The sequence below is a fragment of the Lampris incognitus genome, chromosome 10 (assembly GCF_029633865.1).
Source record: "Lampris incognitus isolate fLamInc1 chromosome 10, fLamInc1.hap2, whole genome shotgun sequence".
NCBI lineage: Eukaryota > Metazoa > Chordata > Actinopteri > Lampriformes > Lampridae > Lampris > Lampris incognitus.
Genome location: NC_079220.1, coordinates 27712261 through 27730711, shown reverse-complemented (window position 1 = coordinate 27730711; position 18451 = coordinate 27712261). Strand labels below are relative to the sequence as shown.

General features: G+C 42.5%; 1 protein-coding gene across 1 annotated transcript in view; it reads right to left on the bottom strand.

The window, feature by feature from the left end:
• Positions 1-224: 224 nt before the first annotated feature.
• cntnap1 (contactin associated protein 1) overlaps positions 225-18451 on the bottom strand; it is a 45783-nt gene continuing 27556 nt past the window's right edge. The window contains exons 11-24 of the mRNA XM_056287702.1: positions 18279-18385; positions 18053-18175; positions 17357-17560; positions 17073-17229; positions 16852-16979; positions 16584-16757; positions 16247-16465; positions 15876-16115; positions 15115-15354; positions 8009-8136; positions 7826-7919; positions 7471-7701; positions 7316-7360; positions 225-436 (exon numbers count right to left, since the gene is read on the bottom strand). Coding sequence (XP_056143677.1) covers positions 237-436; positions 7316-7360; positions 7471-7701; positions 7826-7919; positions 8009-8136; positions 15115-15354; positions 15876-16115; positions 16247-16465; positions 16584-16757; positions 16852-16979; positions 17073-17229; positions 17357-17560; positions 18053-18175; positions 18279-18385 — 2290 coding nt within the window. The 3' untranslated portion in view covers positions 225-236. The remainder of the gene's footprint in view (positions 437-7315; positions 7361-7470; positions 7702-7825; positions 7920-8008; positions 8137-15114; positions 15355-15875; positions 16116-16246; positions 16466-16583; positions 16758-16851; positions 16980-17072; positions 17230-17356; positions 17561-18052; positions 18176-18278; positions 18386-18451) is intronic.

The following is an 18451-nucleotide window of genomic DNA, read 5'->3' as shown; positions in this document are numbered from 1 at the left end:
GCAACACTAGAACTTAGCAAAACACTAGAGCACCAGGCATCAGATCCCACTTCGATGGGGGAAAGGAACATGACCCAAAAAAAAAACTTTAAAGAAAGAAAATGAAAGTTGAAGGAATTAAAAAATATAATATAGGTAACTGTGGTTGTTTTTAAGTGCCATTCCCTCCCCTGCCCCCACCCAATCCCAACCCCACCCCACCCACCCAAACCCACTTCCCCATAGGTCCTGTGACACTAGTCGCTCCTGAACTCCTCCTCAATTTGCGGGAGGTTCTTCTTCTCTCTCCTCAGGGTCTCAGTCAGCGGCCTTGAGCTGCTGGGTGACTCAAGGTTCTTGGGTTCATTGGTGTGGTAGCTGCCCTTCTGCTGGTACACATATATGTAGATGCTGTACAAGCCTCCGAACAACAGCAGCACTGCCAGGATGATGATGACTGAGGAATGAAAGCCAATGTGATTATTATCAACCTGAAATTCCCTTGTGAGAAAAATAAGAAGTCCAAGAGAAACTGCATGTGTGTACTTTTTGAACGTGGCTAGTACTTTTAAGATTAACTAAATTCTAGACAATTGTAGTGAGTTTGCTGACATATATAGGTTTAAAACCATGTAAATGTTAAAAACATGGCAGGTTGGTCTTGGTACTATTTGATGCTAGTATAGCAGGATAAACGCAGATGCAGAACCTAACATGAATAATACATTGGTTTGATTTAGGTGTACTAGCGCATCTATCAGTATTGACAGACAGACCCAGCACTAAATTGTCAATAATACTGTCAGTGCTGGTAATTTGGCATACCTACATCCAACAGATCCATTATCAATGTTATTATTTGCAGCTATGTTTATCGTGCTATGCAAACATCACAGAGTACCAAGGACTCAAGTGGCTGAATCCCCCACAATCCAGCAATAGCCCTCCTAGAAGTGCTCAAAATGAATGTGTGTGGTGTGTGTGTGTGGGTGCTCATTCAGTGTAGGTGTGTTGGGGTAAGGCACTCAGGTACTTCTGGTGCAGTGATTATTCTCTCATGTTCTCCATTTTTACTGTTGAAGTAGCCTGTGTTGTTTATGGCAATGGTATAACTATGTAACCAAACTGGCAACGTTTTGTGTAGGTTCTTTAAATGGTCTCACTTTTCTTTGGCTTCTTTTATTCTGCGAGATCCAAGATCAGCTTACTTCTCTGAACTGATATCTAAAAATAACCACAATCTTAAAGTTCACTTTAGGGTAATTGATTATGTTATTAATGGTCCCTCCACTTCTTTTTATTACTTTTTTGCCTGATTTTGAGCTGTCCAAAAAAGTCCTCACTCATTTTGTAAATAAGGTGGAGAATATCAGGTCCCAAATCCAGTCTGATCCTTGCATTATTTTCATTACCAATGTTAATTCTGCCTCTTTTATCCAGTTTCAACCCATTACAATTCCAATGTGTGAGAGTACAGTCTCCCATATGAACTCCTCCTCCTGCATCTTAGGCATCATACCCACTAAGCTGTTCAAGGTGGTATTTTCTACTGTAAGCCCTGTTATTCTGCAAATTCTTTATAATTCCCTGGCCTTTAGTTTCTTTCCAGACAGTTTTAAGCATACCATTGTTCACCCATTTTAAAGAAACCTAATTTGGATCTGCTGTCCTTAAGTAACTACAGACCAAGCTCCAAATTGTCTTTTTTATCTAAGGTTCTGGAGAAAGTAATTTAATCTCAATTGATATCTTTTATGAATACTAATAGTGTTTTTAACAGTTTCCAGTCTGGTTTTAGGGCACTTCATAGTACCAAGACAGCTTTCCCTAAGGTTACTAATGGCCTACCACTGACTGCAGACAGAGGAGACTGCTTGATTTGAGTTCTTTTAGACCTAAGTCCTGCCTTTGACACAGTTGATCACAATATCCTCTTACATCACTCAGAGACTTGGCTAGGCATTAAAGGCTTGAGTCTAAGTTTATTACACTCATACCTCTCCAACAGAACCTTTTCTGCTGTTCTGAGTAACTCTACTTCCTCTGGCTCAGCTGAGTTGTGGTGTCACTCAAGGCTCAGTTCTTGGCCCCCTTCTGTTTTCTATATACATGCTGCCTCTTGGCCAGTTATTCAAAACCATGTGTTTTACCATTTCTATGCTGACAACACTCTATTATACATGCCACTAAAACCCACAGATCCTAGCGGCCTAGCAAATCTCACAATTTGCCTCTCTGATATTAAATCATGGATGTCCCAAAACTTTCTTAAATTTAATGATGATAAGTCATAGATCATTCTGTTCGGTCCCACAAATTCCATCAGCCATTTTGGTACTAATCTTTGTGATCAAACAGTCTTAAGGAGGCTGCTAGGAATCTAGGGGCACTAACCTCAAATTAAACATGTTGTTCAGTCATGTTTTCTCCAGTTCAAGGTAATCTCTAAAATTAGGTCACTTTTATCAATTGCCATTCTACAAAAAGTTGTACATGCTTTTATCTATTCTCACTTGATTATTGCAATGCACTTTATTCTGGTATCAGCCAGGGCTGCTTCCACCATCTGCAGTTGGTACAAAACACTGCTGCTCAACGCATTACCAGGACAAAGAGGCTTGACTATCTTTCTGACATCAGGTGACATTAGGTGTCATCAAACACATAACTAATGATGGCATAGTACTGTTCATCTCAGGAAAGTTGAATCAGTTCATCTGGATGCCAAGTTTAGCAGGAAAATGTATCATCACTCATCTACAGTGGTGCTAGAAAGTTTGTGAACCCTTTAGAATTTTCTATATTTCTGCATAAATATGACCTAAAATATAACCAGATTTTCACAAAAGTCCTAAAAGTATATAAAGAAAACCCATTGAAACAAATGAGACAAAAATATCATACTTGATCATTTATTTATTGAGAAAAATTATCCAATATTACCTATCTGTGGGTGGCTAAAGTATGTGAACCTCTAGAATTAGCAGTTAATTTAAAGGTGAAATTAGAGTCAGGTGTTTTCAATCAATGGGATGACAATCAGGTGTGAGTGGGAGCCCTGTTTTATTTAAAGAACAGGGATCTATCAAAGTCTGACCTTCACAACACGTTTGCGGAAGTGTGTCATGGCAAGAACAAAGGAGATTTCTGAGGACCTCAGAAAAAGTGTTGTTGATGATCACCAGGCTGGAAAAGGTTACAAAATCATCTCTAAAGACTTTGGATTCCACCAATCCAGTCAGACAGATTGTGTACAAATGGAGGAAATTCAAGAACATTTTTACCCTCCCCAGGAGTGGCTGACCATCAAAGATCCCTCCTTGAGCAAGGCATGTAATAGTAGGCCAGGTAACAAAGGAGCCCAGGGTAACTTCTAAGCAACTAAAGGCCTCTCTCACATTGGCTAATGTTAATGTTCATGAGTCCACCATCAGGAGAACACTGAACAACAATGGTGTGCATGGCAGGGTTGCAAGGAGAAAGCCACTGCTCCCCAAAAAGAACATTGCTGCCTGTCTGCAGTTTGCTAAAGATCACGTGGACAAGCCAGAAGGCTATTGGAAAAAATGTTTTGTGGACGGATGAGACCAAAATAGAACTTTGTGGTTTAAATGAGAAAGGAAAACACTGCATTTCAGCATAAGAACCTTATCCCATCTGTGAAACATGGTGGTGGTAGTATCATGATTTGGGCCTGTTTTGCTGCATCTGGGCCAGGACTGCTTGCCATCATTGATGGAACAATGAATTCTGAATTATAGCAGCGAATTCTTTTTTTCCCCCCTTTTCTCCCCAATTGGACTTGGCCAACCACCCCACTCTCCCAATCCGTCCCAGTCACTGCTCCACCCCCTCTGCCGATTCCGGGAGGGCTGCAGACTACCACATGCCTTCTTCAATACACGTGGAGTCACCAGCCGCTTCATTTCAGCTGACAGTAAGGAGTTTCTCCAGGGGGACGTAGCACATGGGAGGATCACGCTATTCCCCCCCAGTTCCCACTCCCCCCTGAACAGATGTCTCGACTGACCAGAGGAGGCTTAGCCCCTCTCCTTGGTGCAGCAACCAGGACACATACTCATATCCGGCTTCCCACCCGCAGACACGGCCAATTGTGTCTGTAGGGATGCCCACCCAAGCCAGAGGTAACACAGGGATTCGATCTGGCAATCCCCGTTTTGGTAGGCAACGGAATAGACCACTACGCTACCCTGATGCCCCATACCAGCGAATTCTTAAGGAAAATGTCAGGACATCTGTCCGTGAACTGAATCTCAAGAGAATGTGGGTCTATCAGCAAGACAATGACCCTAAGCACACAAGTGGTTCTACTAAAGAATGCTTAAAGAAGAATAAAGTTAATGTTTTGGAATGGCCAATTCAAAGTCCTGACCTTAATCCAATCGAAATGTGATAGAAGGACCTGAAGCAAGCAGTTCATGTGAGGAAACTCACCAACATCCCAGAGTTGAAGCTGTTCTGCATGGAGGAATGGGCTAAAATTTCTCCAAGCCAATGTGCAGGGCTGATCAACAATTACCAGAAACGTTTAGTTGCAGTTATTGCTGCATGGGGGGGGGGGGTGTCACACCAGATACTGAAAGCAAAGGTTCACATACTTTTGCCACTCACAGATATGTAATATTGGATAATTTTCCTCAATAAATAAATGACCAAGTATAATATTTTTGTCTCATTTGTTTAACTGGGTTCTCTTTATCTACATTTAGGACTTGTGTGAAAATCTGATGATGTTTTATGTCATATTTATGCAGAAATATAGAAAATTCTAAAGGGTTCACAACCTTTCAAGCACCACTGTAAGTGACTTCATCAGTTGTCAGATGACTGCAGGTATCCATAACCTTATAAACCGAAAGATGTACTCTTAGCCCCTCTCCTCGGTTCAGGGATGGTCATTCCGTCTTTATATAGATGGCCTCTTTGACTCCCTGCTCAAACCAGCGTTCCTCCCTATCAAGGGGTGTGAACAGCCTCATCCTTGAGGATGGGGGGCTAAGAGTGCATCTGTCGCCATTTTACAATGTTGTGATTGCAGCTATGACCCAATCTTTGAATAGTACACGTGTCCACTGTGTTTCTAATTAATGGTGATATGAAACCGGTGTGAGAGACACAGTTTCGGTCATTTTGCAACTGTGCTGTTTATAAGGTTGGGGGTACCTGCAGTCAGCTGAGAATGCCAAAATCACTTAGATGAGTGATGAAACTAATTCAACTTTCCTGGGATTTCTACACCTGGGTTATTGAGCATGCATCAAGATGCATACTGTTCATCTTCCTTCAGAGCCAAATGGAGGGTGGAGGTGGAGCAGCGTGGCGCAAACACAAGTCAGGTGAAGAGTTGAGGGGATTGATACACGATGCAGAAATTATTACAGCAAAAACAACAATAATTCTGGCTTTCTTAAGTACACATGGAAAACTTTTATTCACTGTTGCCTAAATATATGTAAGTATAAAAACGTTGTAATTTTACTATAGATTATCTTGAATTAAGTCATTTGATTTCATACATTCAGCTGGGTATTTTACATAAATTGTTATTATATAGACTCAATTGTAATACAATTATATAATCCCTCCTGCATCAAATAGGGGACTGTAAACCAAATAGTAAATAGCAGATGGTGAAATGTTTAAAATAAATATTGCATCAATACTGCAAGTACAGCAAGTCTGTGCTACACCTTGGGGGCAGTACCTAAAATTTGTATAAGTTTCAAATCAAAAGATATTAGTGTTTTGATAAGTGTGACAAACTGTGGTCAAATGTCTCCATAGGAACCAGAGTTTTTGTCATAGAGCCTAAATTGTTTTTGCAGGTGCAGGTAATTGATAATTAAAATGTCACCACAAGCCAGATTTTAGCAGTAAAATAAAGAGTGCATGAGTCTTGATACATAATGTAAAATTGCATGAAATTGCATACATTAAATATATATATATGTATATATGTGTGTGTATATATGTATGTGTGTGTGTGTATATATATAATTATTATGGCGGGGGAGCCCTGAGCAGAATGTTGATACCAATATGAGAAATGATACTGCATTCCACGAATCATTTTTGCAGATTTATCCCCAAACATCACCAACACTGCCAAAAGACCCTAGAGGTGTAATTTCTCCACATGCAGAACATCATTAGTAGCAGCACAGCCAGCAGGGATGATGCCTGATTATCAGAGATCATAGGAGGTCATTGCAGGATGCCTGTACAGTGGGCTAATCTGTCATGACATACTGATGTTCTGGATTATCTTAACAATGCCGCATCTGAATGATCTATTGAGATAGAGCATATATCAGAGATGAAAGGGGGGCGGGGGTGTGCACACTAAATATAGCTGATCCAGTAAGGTGTATCAGACAGGGGTGGAGTAGACAGTCAGGAGCCATTGTCTAATCCTGGGATGCCTTTCAAAATCAATAAGGGGGAGATGTTTTGCTTTTCTCTCCTGCATCTGTGCTACTGTGCTATAGACCGTCTCCATCATTTACCTGGTAATGAGGCACTGTGTGCCCACAAGTATGAAATGGATGGGGAATTTGATATCAAGTAGTGGTGTTACCTACAAAGCCATGAAGACAGAGAAAAATGGTCTATTTCATGCATAGCAAAAGACAGTTGATTTCTGATATTTGCCCATTCGTTTCTGTGAGAGACAAATAGGTTTACTGTATTTTCACTGCACTGTAGTGCATGCATTGGACACAGTGAGGAATAGTTTAATGAAAATTGTCTCCTTTGACCACGTATTTGCTTCTGACAGGCAAGCAATCATTTATTGCCTTTATGTCAGAGGCTTGAATAAATGCTCAAAAGCCTGCTTTGGAACCTGACAACCCCCCACTAGTTTGGGATTAGGGGATTTGAGGAAAACAGGAAGGGAATTTTAAACTACGCTCTATGTCAGTGGGGAGTAAAAGGGAATGAGAGAGAAAGAGAGAGAGAGAGGAAAGGAAGAGCATCTGAAGCTTGAAACGTATTGTAGTGAATTCAGGGGGCAGCCGGGAACCAGCACCGCAGCCAGGACGTGAACCCGGGTCGCCTGCACCACTGGCAACTGCGCTAACCAGTCAACTAAAGGGTCTGACCCGTTAGCCAAGGGATACCGAGTCTAGTCATCCATGGTCGTTACAGTATAACTAAATCCATCACTGTCATTCCATGCTGGTTACCAGTAAGATCCACCAGTGCTGAGCTCAAAATGATGCAATACAGATACAGGGTAGAAATATACCACATCGTCTTGGTACCTTTAAGACGATATCTAACAAGACTGTATAAAAGTATGGTAAAAACTCACCTGTTATCCAGAACAAACCCAAGTCATCGTGAATATAGATATATTCTGGAAGGGAAAAGGTACACTTATAAATATGTCATAATAATGCCATGGTAATTATTCATGCACAAAAACTCTAGCTATATCTTGGTGAAGTGAGAGACACACAATCTCACCTATTCCAGTGAACCAGGGATCCACCTCCCATGGTACATAACCCAGGATGGGAGGGAAGGCGCCACAGTTGGACTCGGACACATAACCTTGGACGGTTACCGGAGGGTCTGTTTCGTTTGGCCTGAACAGGGTCTTCAGAGGGGCATAGACATTGTACCTCACCCCGGATATGCAGCCTATGAAGCCTGGGGCATTATGTCTCTGGATCTCATAGTCAATGTCACCAACCTCTGTCAGAGCACAGTAGCAATAAAACATTAAAAGGCTGTCCCCTTTAAAGAATCACAGAGTGTTAAGTGGTTTAACATGTCAAAAGGAATAACTGGTATATGTGAATTTCTGTAAGACTTTTACCCATCACTCTCCCCAGGAACATGGACTTGGGGGAATCAAATCTTGCATCCTCTACTAAGGTTATCTTTTCCACTATGGGCTCCATGTAATCCACCTACAGGTAAATGAATCAGAATATCTAATTTTCAAGGCACTTTTTCATGGTTAAACAATGTTCAAAGTGTAAAAGAACTGCTGCATTACCTGGGTCTTGATAGTCCTGTTGTGTCTGGTTATGTTGACATAGTGAGGGTATCCATCTGCAAGGTTTCGATGGGTCAGCTGGTACTTGTGGGTTATCAGCCCTAACTTATATCTCAGATCAAGGGTTCCTGTAAAGTGAGTGATGACAAGATAATCTTTATCTTAGTATTAGCATATGATGAAGAATCATTGCATTTCATCAGATAATAATGTAAAGAGTGACTGGCGTTTAACCGTGTGGTTCTGCCTCAAGGAAACGATTTAATGCACTGATACTGGGGAACAGTGAGGATATGTCAACATGAACCCCCAATTGTATGTGGCCAATTACCCCACTCTTTCGAGCCGTCCCAGTCACTGCTCCACCCCCTCTGCTGATCCGGGAAGGGCTGCAGACTACCACATGCCTCCTCCGATACATGTGGAGTCGCCAGCAGCTTCTTTTCACCTGACAGTGAGTTTCACCAGGGGAATGTAGCGCGTGGGAGGATCACGCTATTCCCCAAGTCCCCCCTCCCCCCTGACCAGGCGCCCAGACCGACCAGAGGAGGCATTAGTGCAGCAGCCAGGACACATACCCACATCCAGCTTGCCACCCGCAGACACGGCCAATTGTGTCTGTGTGGATGCCCAATCAAGCCGGAGGTAACATGGGTATTCGAATCTGTGATCCCCGTGTTGGTAGGCAATGGAATAGACTGCTACGCTACCCGGATGCCCAGTAACACCAACTTTTAAAGTCTGCAGTTATCTACATACAAATATTTTTTTCGAAATACAACGTTATTTCCATTGGTAGGTAATTATTGCACCATGTCTGTATTACGCATATGAATAATATGATAAAAAAATATATAGCCCTTCTTGATTAAATAGGATATTCCCATCTGAAAAATCATCAAATGGTTTGACTCAAAGTTCTTCAGACATGCATTCAACATATTGCAAAAATTATGTCAATATATTACTCACAAAAAAAAACAAAAAAAACAAAGTAAAGGACCTATACTGTATATTATGAAAATGCATTTATTACAAATGCATTTTGTAATCAGGAACATTCATTTGTTGTTTCATTTCATGCACTTGCGTATATGAAATGTACCAGCCCACAGCAGTGCAAACACAAAGACAAAAACACATATCCAAGTTACATGAACACATACATCCAAACTACAAAAAAACTACAAAAACACATATACTCAACATATCAATAATAATAATAATAATAATAATAATTCACTGTCCAAGGAAACAAACACAAGCCAGGATGACTGTCGGAACTGCCGGTCTGCATGGGCTAGCAGTTAGCTTAGCCTGCCCCGCGTTCGTGTCCTGTTATACCGCCCTTGGTGTTGCCTCTTTGGGCGCAGCTCCGGGCAGGGCCGTGGTCCTTGGGCTCACCGGACGCAGCAGACCAGGCTCCCCCAGCCAATCCAATGCTAGCTCTCCCAGCCATCAAACGAAGACAACTTTGACACAGACGTGGACAAAGACACTGCATGGACAGTACTGGGTGAGGCCGCTGCAAACGTAAGTTCATGCCGCCATCTTCTCACACCGGTACTGAATCATATGCATTTTTTACAAATGCATTTGATTACAAATACTAATGCCATATGATCATATGGCAAATAAGTAATTAAGTAAAGTTTATTTAATATAGCAACTTTCACAGAGCAAGGTCACAAAGTGCTTCACAAGAGTAAAATTGTTAAAAATAAGACAATAAAAACAGTATTAAAAAAAAGAAACAAACCATAAAACATAAGGAACAAAACACCTTAAAAACACACAAAATTGCAATCACTAGACAGCACGAGGCGAGAAAAAGGCCAGTTTGAAAAAAAGAATCTTCAGCTACTTTTTAAAGGACAGAGATGGCAGATATTATGTCTATAGGAAGAGCGCTCCATAGTATCGGAGCCACAACTTCAGAGACACGATCACCTTTTGTTTTCAGGCGACAGCGAGGGACAACCAGTAAGCCCTGGTCAGAAGACCGAAGTGACCTACTGGTGATATAAGGATGGAGCAGGTCACAGACGTACACAGGTGCCTGACAATGCAGGGCGTGAAAATAAGAAGCTGAAGATGAATCCTCAACTTGATGGGAAGCCAAAGTAAAGAAGATACGATGGGTGTGATGTGAGGTGTAGGCGGTCCAGGGACAACTTGCTGAGGCATTTGACTTGATTTGACTTGACTTAACTTGACTTGACTTGACTAGTCTAGCCGGGATGATATAAAAGCATGAGTGATCATCTCTAGCTCAGGTGTGCACAGATGGGAAACCTTAAGTTTTAAGCTCCTCTGTCTGTGTGTGTGTGTGTGTGTGTGTGTGTGTGTGTGTGTGTGTAGCGTTGTGCAAATTTACACTTCAGAAGAGCTAGCTCAAAATTTAGTTCACACGGATTAAAATGAACTAGTTCACGTTCATTGTTCACAATTTTGAACTCCACAGTCCCAAAAAAATGAACTAGTTCATTTCTTCCGGGTTTTTTTTTTTAGCTACTTCAATGGTAGGCGGGTTCAACTCGCTGTGTCATTTCAAATTTGTTACCGATGTGGCTGACATTCGGACTCTTTTTTAGACCCGGTGGGCACAATTTGCATAAAAATTTAACCTCCACCACCACCCCCCTCCTGTGGGAGTAAACAATGCTCACGTTCATGTTCATTAGTTGCAAACTGGATAGGTTCAGTTCACCATTCATCAAAAACATGAACATGTTCAATGCATTCCTGCACAACACTGTGTGTGTGTGTGTGTGTGTGTGTGTGTGTGTGTGTGTGTGTGTGTGTGTGTGTGTGTGTGTGTGTGTGTGTGTGTGTGTGTGTGTGTGTGGTTCATGTGGCTATGTTTGTGTGTCTTGCTAGTGCCCAGGACAAGATGATCTCCACAGCCACCCCCTGACCGCGCACAGGTTGCTGACTGGCCATAACGCACACACAATGCTTGTTCCATTTACATACTGAAAAAGAGGTCTCCTCTCACACACGTCATTTAATCCAAATACAGGCTAATTAAAGGGTAGTCCCACCACCAAAATTCAATCATATTAGAGACATGCTATTATTCCCAAATCCCAGCTTTAATGCTTTGAACTTGTCCATGAAAAATCGATGACAAACTCGTTATTTAATGATCTGAACATACAATACATCAGATTTACATAGAAAAAAAATACTGAGACCTGAAACAGCCCAAACATAAGTGGTGTGTATGTAAACCTCTTTTCTAGTCTGGACCTCAATCCTGACCGGGCTCACGCGGGCCCCCCTGCTCCAGTGGTGTTATACAGCGTCTGTTATCATGCGCTCTGAGGGCTGATAGAGTGGCGGCAGCTGAGGGAGCCGTCAGAGTGGGACTCTCCGTTGACCCAGAGCCCAGGATAACTGACCCAGTGTTCCCCTGTGTCAGCAGCCCTCTGTATACCTCTATCCATATGCTTGATTAATAATACTGTTGCGTCCGTCAGCTGTATATATGTGAATATGTGGCTGCTCTTCCAAGCTATGCGAGGCTGTTAATGTTCATCTTGGTGCCTGTAACATTACCTCTGATGACGTACAAGCCTTGTATGATTAAACTGTGGTGCATTCAGGCAAGTATAGTTTTAATGGCCTATTTTAGTTGAAATATTCGTTTCAGAACCTATTAAGTATGATTGGTCTTGGACGGACCAGGCCCACCTAATTTTCTCTGTGCCCACCCAAACTGTGATTTCTGCCTACGCTACAGGTGTGATGATGAATGTTGTCAGCACATGTGCCCTGCAAGTTGGGTGTAAAATGGAAGAGAAAGAACAATTCTGGAGTGAGTTGGATGAAGTGGTGGAGTATGTACCAAAGAAGGAGCGAGTGGTGATTGGAGCGGACTTCAGTTGGCATGTTGGTGAATGGAACGGAGGTGATGGAGGGTGGAAATGGCTGTGATGAATACGTATTTCAAGATGAGGCAGAAACACAGGGTGATGAATAAGAGTGGAGGAAGGTGCACACAGGTGGATTATATCTTAAGATGGAGGTGCAATCTGAAAGAGATTTGAGACTGCAAGGTGGTGACAAAGGAGAACATAGCTAGGCAGCATCAGATGGTGGTCTGTAGGGTGACTTTGGAGATCAAGAAGAGGAAGAGAGTGAAGGCAGAGCCAAGGATCAAATAGTGGAAGCTGAAGAAGGAAGACTGTTGTATGGAGTTCAGGGAGGAGCTAAGGCAGACACTGGGTGGTAGTGAAGAGCTGGCTAGGCAACTACTGCAGAAATAGTGAGGGAGACAGCTAGGAAGATACTTGGTGTGTCATCTGGACAGAGGAAAGTATACAGAGGAAGGGGTTGGTGAAGTAGAAGTGAGATAGTCAGAGAAATGAAGAAAGTAGACAGGAGTACAAAGAGATGTGGCATAAGGTGAAGAGAGAGGTGGTGAAGGCAAAGGAAAAGGTGCATGGCGAGTTATATGAGAGGCTGGACACTAAGGAAGGAGAAGAAGACTTGGAGGTGTTTATGAGAGATGGCAGTGGAGTTTTTAACTAAATTGTTTAACTCAATCTTGGAAAGTGAGAGGATGCCCGAGGAGTGGAGAAGAAGTGAACTGGTACTGATTTTCAAGAATAAGGGTGATGTGCAGAGCTGTAGTAACTACAGAAGTATAAATTTGACCAGCCAGAGTATGAAGCTATGGGAAAGAGTAGTGGAAGCTAGGTTAAGAGGAGAGATGATTAGCAAGCGGCAGTATGGTTTCATGCGAGGAAAGAGCACTACTGACATGATGTTTGCTTTGAGAGTGTTGATTGAGAAGCATAGAGAAGGCCAGAAGGCATTACATTGTGTCTTCATGGATTTAGAGAAAGTATATGACAGGGTGCCGAGAGAGGAGATGTGGTATTGCATGAGGAAGTCAGGAGTGGCAGAGAAGTATGTAAGAGTGGTACAGGATATGTATGAGGGCAATGTGACAGTGGTGAGATGTGTGGTAGGATTGATGGATGGGTTCAAGGTCGAGGTGGGATTACATCAAGGATCGGCTCTGAGCCCTTTCTTATTTGCAATGGTGATGGACGGTTAACAGACAAGGTCAGGCAGGAGTCTCCATGGGCTATTATGTTCGCGGATAACATTGTGATCTGTAGTGAGAGTAGAGAGCAGGTTGAGGAGAGCCTGGAAATGTGGAGGTATGCACTGGAGAGAAGAGGAATGAAAGCCAGTAGGAGCAAGAGGTAATACATATGTGTGAATGACAGGGAAGACAGCAGAATGGTGCAGTTGCACAGAGTAGAGGTGGTGAAAGTAGATGAGTTAAAATACTTGGGGTCAACTGTTCAAAGTAATGAGGAGTGTGTAAGAGAGGTGAAGAAGAGGGTACAGGCAGGTTGGAGTGGGTGGAGACTTGTCAGGAATGACTTGAGACAGAAGGGTACCACTCAGAGTTAGAGAGAAGGTAGTGAGACCAGCTTTGTTGTATGGTTTGGCGATGGTAGCACTGACGAAAAGACAGGAGGCAGAGCTGGATGTAACAGAGTTGAAGATGCTAAGATTTTCGTTGGGAGTGACGAAGAAGGACAGGATTAGGAATGAGTATATTAGAGGGACAGGTCAGGTTGGACAGTTTGGAGACAAAGCAAGAGAGGCGAGAATGCAATGTTTTGGACATGTGCAGAGGAGAGATGCTGGGTATATTGGGAGAAGGAAGCTGAAGATGGAGCTGCCAGGCAAGAGGAAAAGAGGAAGGCCAAAGAGGAGGTTTATGTATATGGTGAGGGAGGACATGTAGGTGGCTAATGTGACAGAGGAAGATGCAGAGGACAGGAAGAGATGGAAACTGATGATGTGCTGTGGTGACCCCTAAGGGGCGCAAGCAAGCAAGCAGGAAGAAGAAGAAGATGATGATGATGATGATCGAAGTACATAGCCTGATTAAATAGAACACCGAGATTTTTTAGATCAGACTGCACAGCTGAAGAAAGAGACCCAATACACTGAGTAACCTTGGAAACTATACTATCTGAAGCAATGACAAGAACCCCAGTCTTATCTGCATTTACGTAGCTGTAAGACAATTGTGCAAAACAGTTTGTCAGTCTTATCAGGCTTAAAAGAAACATACAGCTGAATATCATCAGTGTAACAGTGATATGAGGTATGTTTAAATTTGCCAATAATATGACCTAAGGGAAGCATATACAAAGGAAATATATAGGACCAAAGACAAAACCCTGAGGCACACCATAGGAAGGAGCAGCAGTTTCAGACATGTAAGGACCAAGCATCACAGAAAAATTCCTATCCGAGAGATATGAGAACCAGTCCAGGTCACACCCAGAGACACCCACCCACTGCCTAAGCCTTTCCGTCAGGATGCTGTGATCTAGAGTACCACAAGCTGCGCTAAGATCCAGAAGCACTAAAACAAAGCATTCACCCCCATCAGAAGACATCATTATGTCATTGGAGACTCTGAGAAAAGCTGTTTCAGTGGAATGCTTCTGACAGAAGCCAGATTGGAATTTATCTAAAATGTTGTGTTCAGTCAAGACAGCAGTGAGCTGTTTGGCAACAACTTTTGCTAAAATGTTTGAGATAAAAGGCAGCTTAGATATAGCCTTATAGTTTTTGGGAAAGGATGGATCAAGGTTAGTTGTTTTTTGTTTTTGTTTTTTTTCCAGAAATGCCTGAACAACTACATGATTATAATAAGCTGGGACACAACCAGATTGCCAGGTAAAATATCTACAGGGATTAAGGAAGGTTCCATGCTGCCCACCAGATCAATGAGGCCTTGCAGGAAAATAGGAGCGAAGCGGTCTAAAATTGATGTCCAAGTTGGACAAGCAGAAAGGGGAGTAGAAGAGGGGATGACGCTAACCCTGAAATCTCTAATCTTATCCACAAAGAAAAAGAGAAAGTTATTGCAATCATTATTTGAAAAGACAGGCACATCAGGAGGTGCAGAAGTGACAGTGTTGTTGATGGTGTCAAACAGGACTTTAGGGTTGTGTTTACTGGAGGACATCAGGTTAGGTGAACAGTTTGAAAAACCATACCCTGAAAAACTTTCCAACCCAGCTTGTGCATGTACTTGAATGGCAGATACAAATGTCTCTTACCGTCAGTCTTGAGGATGACAGCCATGTAGTCCTGCACAAAGGAGCTGATGTAGAGCAACACAGCTGGGGTGTGGAGGGTGCTGAAACTGAACTCGATGTCATCTGCCGTGTCATTGTAGCCCAGGCTGAAGTTGTCATAGTGCGGATCGATCCAGTTGGCCCATGCTGCCTCATCTGATATGGGCTTTTTTCGAATGTTGTATCGCAGCCACGAGCCGATTTCAAAATAGGCTCCAATATCTTGGCAGACATAATCATAATCATCATTATCATAACTAGAAGCTTTATTTCTGTAGCACTTTTTTACAACAAACTTTACTACAGGCTAAATCTAATTCCATTTTGGGTAGTTTGATGCTAAAACTAATGAACACTTAATTTTGTTGTAAGCGATCCTGGGCAGAAGTTAGCAAAAGCTAGCTACATTTTGAAAACATCCTGCAAAAGAATCTACCCTCTCACTTTTACCTAAGAGCCTCATGAACATGCAACTTGATTGACAGTAAGTAGGGATCAATGGATATGCTGGCTTGCAACAAACTCTCCTGACTTGCTAATAAGGAGCAGGTACAGAGAAAATGTTCTCTGTCCGTTTACAGTGGCTAGGGTGGCCACAGAGACCAGATTTCTTTCTCAGTGCTGTCTCTAATAGCTGCTGGGATGTAGAAAGAGTTTGACCAAATATTATAAAAAGTGTTCTAGATTAAAATTGCCGATGGCATTAATGCTTTAAGTGATGATAAGGAACTATGGGAACTTACCTTTATGGCAGTAGAAACCATCAAAAGCTGTGTTGTTACAGTCACACGTGTATGAGACATAGCCCTCTATACACTGGCCACTGTTGCGACATGGTATGGTAGCATTTAGACACTGGCCAGTACAGTTCCTCCGAATACCTTGCTCTTCATTCACTTTCCCCTCTAGGTCCAGAGGCACACCATTTAACCGTAAGCCTCGCAGACAGCCCAAGAAAGGTCTGTGGGTTTTGTTGGCTGCGCCTGGGTGAGCAGGATGCTATTGTAGTGATTCATCTTTATACACTGCTTGCCTCAGAACAATTGGCTTTATGTGGTATAAATGCTAAACTGAAATACCACTCATCACTCTAAATTTAGTTTGGGCAACCTACCGACAAGGAGAGGTTGTGTGAACTTCATTGTGACGAAGGTTTGAGCTGGGAAGCGTCTGACAGTCCACGGCTGGTAGTCAACTTTGATGCGGGCAAGTTTCACGTTGATCTCAGCCTGGACAAAGTGCCACTCATTATCATTAAGCGGCACAGGAGAATTGAGGGTCACGTTAAGGATGCCATCGCCAACCATAAATATAAACAAAAGATTATGGGTAGCTGTAAGTGGACACGGGGAAAGAAAAAAAACAGAAAGACATTTGCTGTTAAGGACTCAGAAAAACCTTTCCTTTGTTATTTAGATTTGTAGTGAACAGATCTGATCAGTGTAACTCACTGTTGAGCTCAACACGTATGAAGTTTCGAAGGTGGTCATCAGAGCTCTCCAGAAAGACACAGTTGTGTCGGTAGGTTTTGAAGTGAAAGGAGATGTCAGCACTGGGGCCGGGCTTGAAGGTTGGGAAGGTTATGTAAGTGGGCTTTGTGAAGGCTACGGTGTTCCAAATGTTTCCTTTTGGGAGGCAGTGAGGGAGTGATTAAAATGAAATCCCAAGCCATTTGAAAACATTATACTTCATTTTATGACCAATTTCATCTACACTTACTGTCGCCATGACAGCGGAGCGGACCGACTACGAAGTATGCTTGTGAGCCAGTTCTGTTAGTGTCTCCGACTACCACCTTCCTCACTGGGAGATGGTCCTTAAAGTCCAGGTAGCCCTTGTCCGAGTGCCTGTAAAGCCACATTCACTGATATTACATCTCTCCATCAATATTACGGACCCCATTTTAAAACTGTCCATCTCTGTGAGAGACATTCCCTCACCATCGTCTATAGTCAGCATCACAATTGCATTGAAATTTGGGGTCAACGCAGGTCTGGTTGATAGAGCAGCCACACTTTTGGACCTCACGAAACGTTCCACCCCAGTAATAGTGACTTTCATTGTTACGACCAACCCAGAACCCAAAAGGTCGTCCATCTAAAAGAAGTAGAAATAATGGACACGGCGTTTGGATGAGTAATCAAGTAAATTCACAACTTCCATTTGAATAGAGTTTCCAATCTCCGCTGCTGTACATCACAATTCGTGGGTCAATCTTACTTACTAGGTGTATTGAGGAGGCGTGACTTATAGCAGGAGTAGTCAATCCACTGTTCACAGTACATGGATGTGTTGGCAAGAGCAGTGACCTCATCCCAGGAGGCATTCCAGTAGTTGACATCTCCTATGAACGGCCGGTCCACAGTGCTCCCAGTCACTGCCGTCTTATCCACGCGGTCATGCATTATTACTGTCCAAGCCTTATACGCTGTGCACAAGCACAAGACAGAAGACATACCCATCAAATATGGAATGCATTTGTTCCACAAACAAGGCAATTCAAGAGCCAATGGACCCTGACCTGCCTGAGGAATGACAGCACACAAAGTTAATGGATGAGAATGATTAGATTGGCCCTGCTGAAGAATATTGCCTCCTGATGTCTGTACCATTTTCCTCTTCACTGTTTATCTCACACACACACACACACACACACAAACACCAAACACTGACAGCCTTATCTTGTTATACACAACAATTTAATTTCCCATGGAATTTGAGAACATTTCCTGATAACATGACACTGAAATTTGGAAACTTGACTTATGCTCTCTGAATATTCATTAACAACCCACAGAGAATTTTGCAAGTCTGAAGAGATAGGGTGCATATCCATTCCACGTCATCATGACAAAAGAAGAAAATCCAGTGTGGCTGTACCTGTAGATCAGATAAATTATGAACGATACTGATTCCTTACATTTCATTTTGCAGTACACTTCAAATGGTTTCAGGGGTCCGCTGAGATCAGGGTCAATAGTGTAGTTGCCCGACCAATATTTGCCATTAAGTCTATAGGCCTCACATGATTCTTTATAAACCGCTGTTCAGGGAAAGACAAAATAATTAATACCAGGGAGATATTTGGCATTATGTGGCTTTTGAAATTTAAAGGTGGAAAGCCGCATGCTGCAGGCAGTACTTACACATGTGACACACTTCTCCTTTATACCCGGTGTTCTCACACAGACAAATGAAGTCGTCCCAGGACTGGATACACCTTCCTTCATGTTCACATGGGTTTGGGGTACATCTGTAAATAACACATAGGACTACCTTTAGAGGAGGCTGTAGAGAATGATTTCAAATCCATTGTTAG